Source organism: Macaca mulatta, chromosome 11 (genome assembly GCF_049350105.2).
Source record: "Macaca mulatta isolate MMU2019108-1 chromosome 11, T2T-MMU8v2.0, whole genome shotgun sequence".
Classification (NCBI taxonomy): domain Eukaryota; kingdom Metazoa; phylum Chordata; class Mammalia; order Primates; family Cercopithecidae; genus Macaca; species Macaca mulatta.
In genome coordinates, this window is record NC_133416.1 from 87,826,408 (window position 1) to 87,829,815 (window position 3,408).

At 47.0% G+C, this 3,408-nt stretch overlaps 1 protein-coding gene across 1 annotated transcript; it reads left to right on the forward strand.

Annotated features, from left to right (window-relative positions):
- The first annotated feature begins 812 nt into the window (after positions 1 to 812).
- On the forward strand, positions 813 to 2,770 carry MYF6 (myogenic factor 6). Its single transcript, XM_001086944.5, has 3 exons — positions 813 to 1,514; positions 1,804 to 1,894; positions 2,128 to 2,770. The coding sequence occupies exons 1-3, from the start codon at positions 996 to 998 to the stop codon at positions 2,244 to 2,246; spliced, it is 729 nt and encodes a 242-aa protein (XP_001086944.1). The 5' UTR covers positions 813 to 995; the 3' UTR covers positions 2,247 to 2,770.
- The last annotated feature ends 638 nt before the right edge of the window (positions 2,771 to 3,408 follow it).

Genomic DNA, 3,408 nt, shown 5'->3' on the forward strand with positions numbered 1-3,408 from the left:
CAGTGTTCAGCACTGGAATCATAAAAGAGGCACCTTGGAAGGGGCCACAAGTAAATGTTGAAATATCAAGTAGCTGTGAGTCTTGTTTTCACTAAACCTATTTTTAAGGAGGACTTATTACATGTATTGCAACCCCATCCTCTATCCCACTCCCTACCACATATGTAATACTGCTCCACAAATGGAAGGGTACAGAATTCAAATCCTGATTGCCCCTCTGCCCAAAGGAAAAAAAAAAAAAAAAAAGATAGTCAAGGACAGTTTCTATGGAAGGACCCAGAGAATCATTTCATCCAGTATCATGGGATGTGAGAACCCTTCAGCCACCCCCTCCATTTCCCAAATCATCTTGCAGCCTTAGTAAAAGAGAGGAAAGAGATTTACCTGCTTCTATTGAGGCTGAAGCCTGAAAGTCATGTATAACCTTTGAAGGACTGTAATGGTTTTAATCACAGGAATAGCATCTTTTTGAGAGGCAGGAGAGAGAAAGGAGCTGAAACACTCTGCAAATATTAACCCGGCTATTTTGGAGCAACGGCTATTGCCTTTGAAATCTTTCATCATGGGTCTATACTTAGAATTCAGATGAGCACAGGGGGAGGGGAGTGGGGCAATGTTAATCCCCAGTTGTTTTGAAGTTGTCCTGTAAGCAGGTTAGTATCTAAACTGCCCCAAATGGAAGCGTTAAATGCTTTGTTTAAATTATGTGATTCTCTCTGTGTAACCTGGTCTGCACATAGATGGTCAGAATACTCTGGGAGGTGACACTTCTCAGTTTTCTTTCAAACTAGATGTTCTAGAGAGCACTAGCTGCAATCACATTGGGAGACTGATGCTCCATGACAGCTAAAAGTTGGATTGAGTTTCAGGAGCTACTATATATAAAGCTGGGTCGACTTATGTCACTGCACTAATTAAATGCCATCTGGGTGGTTCCTCTGGGTTTTTGAGTCCATCACCCAGTTCAGATCGAGTCAGAGGCCAAGGAGGAGAACATGATGATGGACCTTTTTGAAACTGGCTCCTATTTTTTCTACTTGGATGGGGAAAATGTTACTCTGCAGCCATTAGAAGTGGCAGAAGGCTCTCCTTTGTACCCAGGGAGTGATGGTACCCTGTCCCCCTGCCAGGACCAAATGCCCCCGGAAGCGGGGAGCGACAGCAGCGGAGAGGAACATGTCCTGGCGCCCCCGGGCCTGCAGCCTCCACACTGCCCCGGCCAGTGTCTGATCTGGGCTTGCAAGACCTGCAAGAGAAAATCTGCCCCCACGGACCGGCGAAAGGCCGCCACCCTGCGCGAAAGGAGGAGGCTAAAGAAAATTAACGAGGCCTTCGAGGCACTGAAGCGGCGGACTGTGGCCAACCCCAACCAGAGGCTGCCCAAGGTGGAGATTCTGCGGAGTGCCATCAGCTATATTGAGCGGCTGCAGGACCTGCTGCACAGGCTGGATCAGCAGGAGAAAATGCAGGAGCTGGGGGTGGACCCCTTCAGCTACAGACCCAAGCAAGAAAACGTAAGCCTAGATGCTGCCGGGGCAGGGAAATGCAAAGGCTAATTAAACGCCTTCCTCGGGGCCTTAACCTCCAGCTGCTTGGTCTTTTTTCCCTTCCCCCTTTCTCGCCCGCCCCTCCCGCTCCGTCTCTAATGAACCCCCAGTGGCCCAAGAAGACCGGGTGCTTGCAATAGGCAGGAAATGCGTACCCCGCCCGAGGAAGCAGGAAAGCCGCCCCCCCACCACCCAACCCCACCCCCGGAACCGATGTTTCTTTCCTAATCTGCTGCTGCTTTGGTTTTCCCTCCAGCTTGAGGGTGCGGATTTCCTGCGCACCTGCAGCTCCCAGTGGCCAAGTGTTTCCGATCATTCCAGGGGGCTCGTGATAACTGCTAAAGAAGGTAAAGTAAAAGAAAGGGCTCTGGGCCGCACCAGAGAAAATCCGGGAGGTGGATAGGATGCTCGGGCCGAGAGGGCTCGAAGCGACAGCAGGGACGCACCCTGCGAAAAGGGCGCTCTTTGCTCGCAGGGACCAGGCCTTTCTGCGCAGCCAAAGCGGCCTCGCGCGGGGCGCGGAGCTGCTTCGTTTTCCTTCTTTGGGTGCTATGTTTGTGTGTGTGTTTTTTGCACTTAGGAGGAGCAAGTATTGATTCGTCAGCCTCGAGTAGCCTTCGATGCCTTTCTTCCATCGTGGACAGTATTTCCTCGGAGGAACGCAAACTCCCCTGCGTGGAGGAGGTGGTGGAGAAGTAACTGGACCGGCGCTTGAGACCTTCTCCACGCAGCAGGAAGATCCCACCAACGCTTCCTGGCCTAATCCTTTAGATTAGGTCACATTATATTAACATTTAGGAACCTAGACCGAAAAGTTGGTGAAAGAGAAGGAGACACATTCACAAAGAAACATTGCGAAAACTGTTGTCAGGCTCAAATGAAAAAGCCTTTCGGCCTTGGGCTTTTATTTTATTTTTTTTTTATTTTGGAACCTCGAGTGGCTTAGGTCTAGCCTCCTTATTTTGTTTTTGTTTGGTTGATTTTATAATATATTAACTTTTATTACGGTGATCCTTTTGTGCCATGTTCAAAAAAAGTTCATTCCTGTCTAAAGTGGGAACGTTGCATTTAATGTTAGGGGTATTTAATGTTTTTTTGTAAATAGTTTAGCACTTTCATTTTTTATGTAAACCTAAAATATATTTTAAATGTGGAATGATGTATATAAAATGTGCGAGGATCCTGGTATTGTAATATTAAAAAGAAGTTTCTATATGAACAAAGTTGGTCCTAGTTTGATGGAACTGGAAAAATATGTTTGGAGGCATGTATACAAAAATAAAGAGGAGCCATATTTTAATTTAGACACCACACAAGCCCATTTATTTGGGTGTTTTCTTACAGGCCAATTGAAAGGGAGGAAATTTGGCTTTCCTTAGTCTGAATTAAACTGGATACTTTTCTATCTGTCGTAGACCCCACACTTGTCATTGGAAGTGAATAGTGCCCAGAAGAAAAATGTCATTTTCCTTTTGTCAGCATCTTTTTCCGTCTGTTTTTACACTCCTCTACCTGGAGAACTGGGTGAGATTTACTTACCCAAAGTTAACAATGGAATTCTCAATCTAGGAAAATATGGTTGCAAGAAATTACCACACCAAAACTGTGCTCATTTCCCGAAAAGATCTTCAGCGGATTGACCCCCAAATTGCCGTCCCTCTTATTCTTCCCAGGTCGCTCTTGTCCTGAAGTGTGGCTCTGGAGTTCCCGGGTCTGCACTGGCCTCAGGGCCGGATCTCGGGGCCTCCTCCCCAGTTTTCTTGAACTAGACTGGTCCCTAGCAGACTGGAATATCCTCAAGGCCTCGTTTGGCTTGGGTTTGTTTTCCACACACAAAAGATAAAAGAAATGGGCAATCTGT

Bases quoted from the DNA above. Each gene is read 5' to 3' on its own strand.
- MYF6 (XM_001086944.5), top strand. From the start codon at position 996: ATGATGATGGACCTTTTTGAAACTGGCTCCTATTTTTTCTACTTGGAT. The intron at 1,515-1,803 runs GTAAGCCTAGAT...TTTTCCCTCCAG, and splicing joins ACAGACCCAAGCAAGAAAAC to CTTGAGGGTGCGGATTTCCT. The intron at 1,895-2,127 runs GTAAAGTAAAAG...TTTTGCACTTAG, and splicing joins CGTGATAACTGCTAAAGAAG to GAGGAGCAAGTATTGATTCG.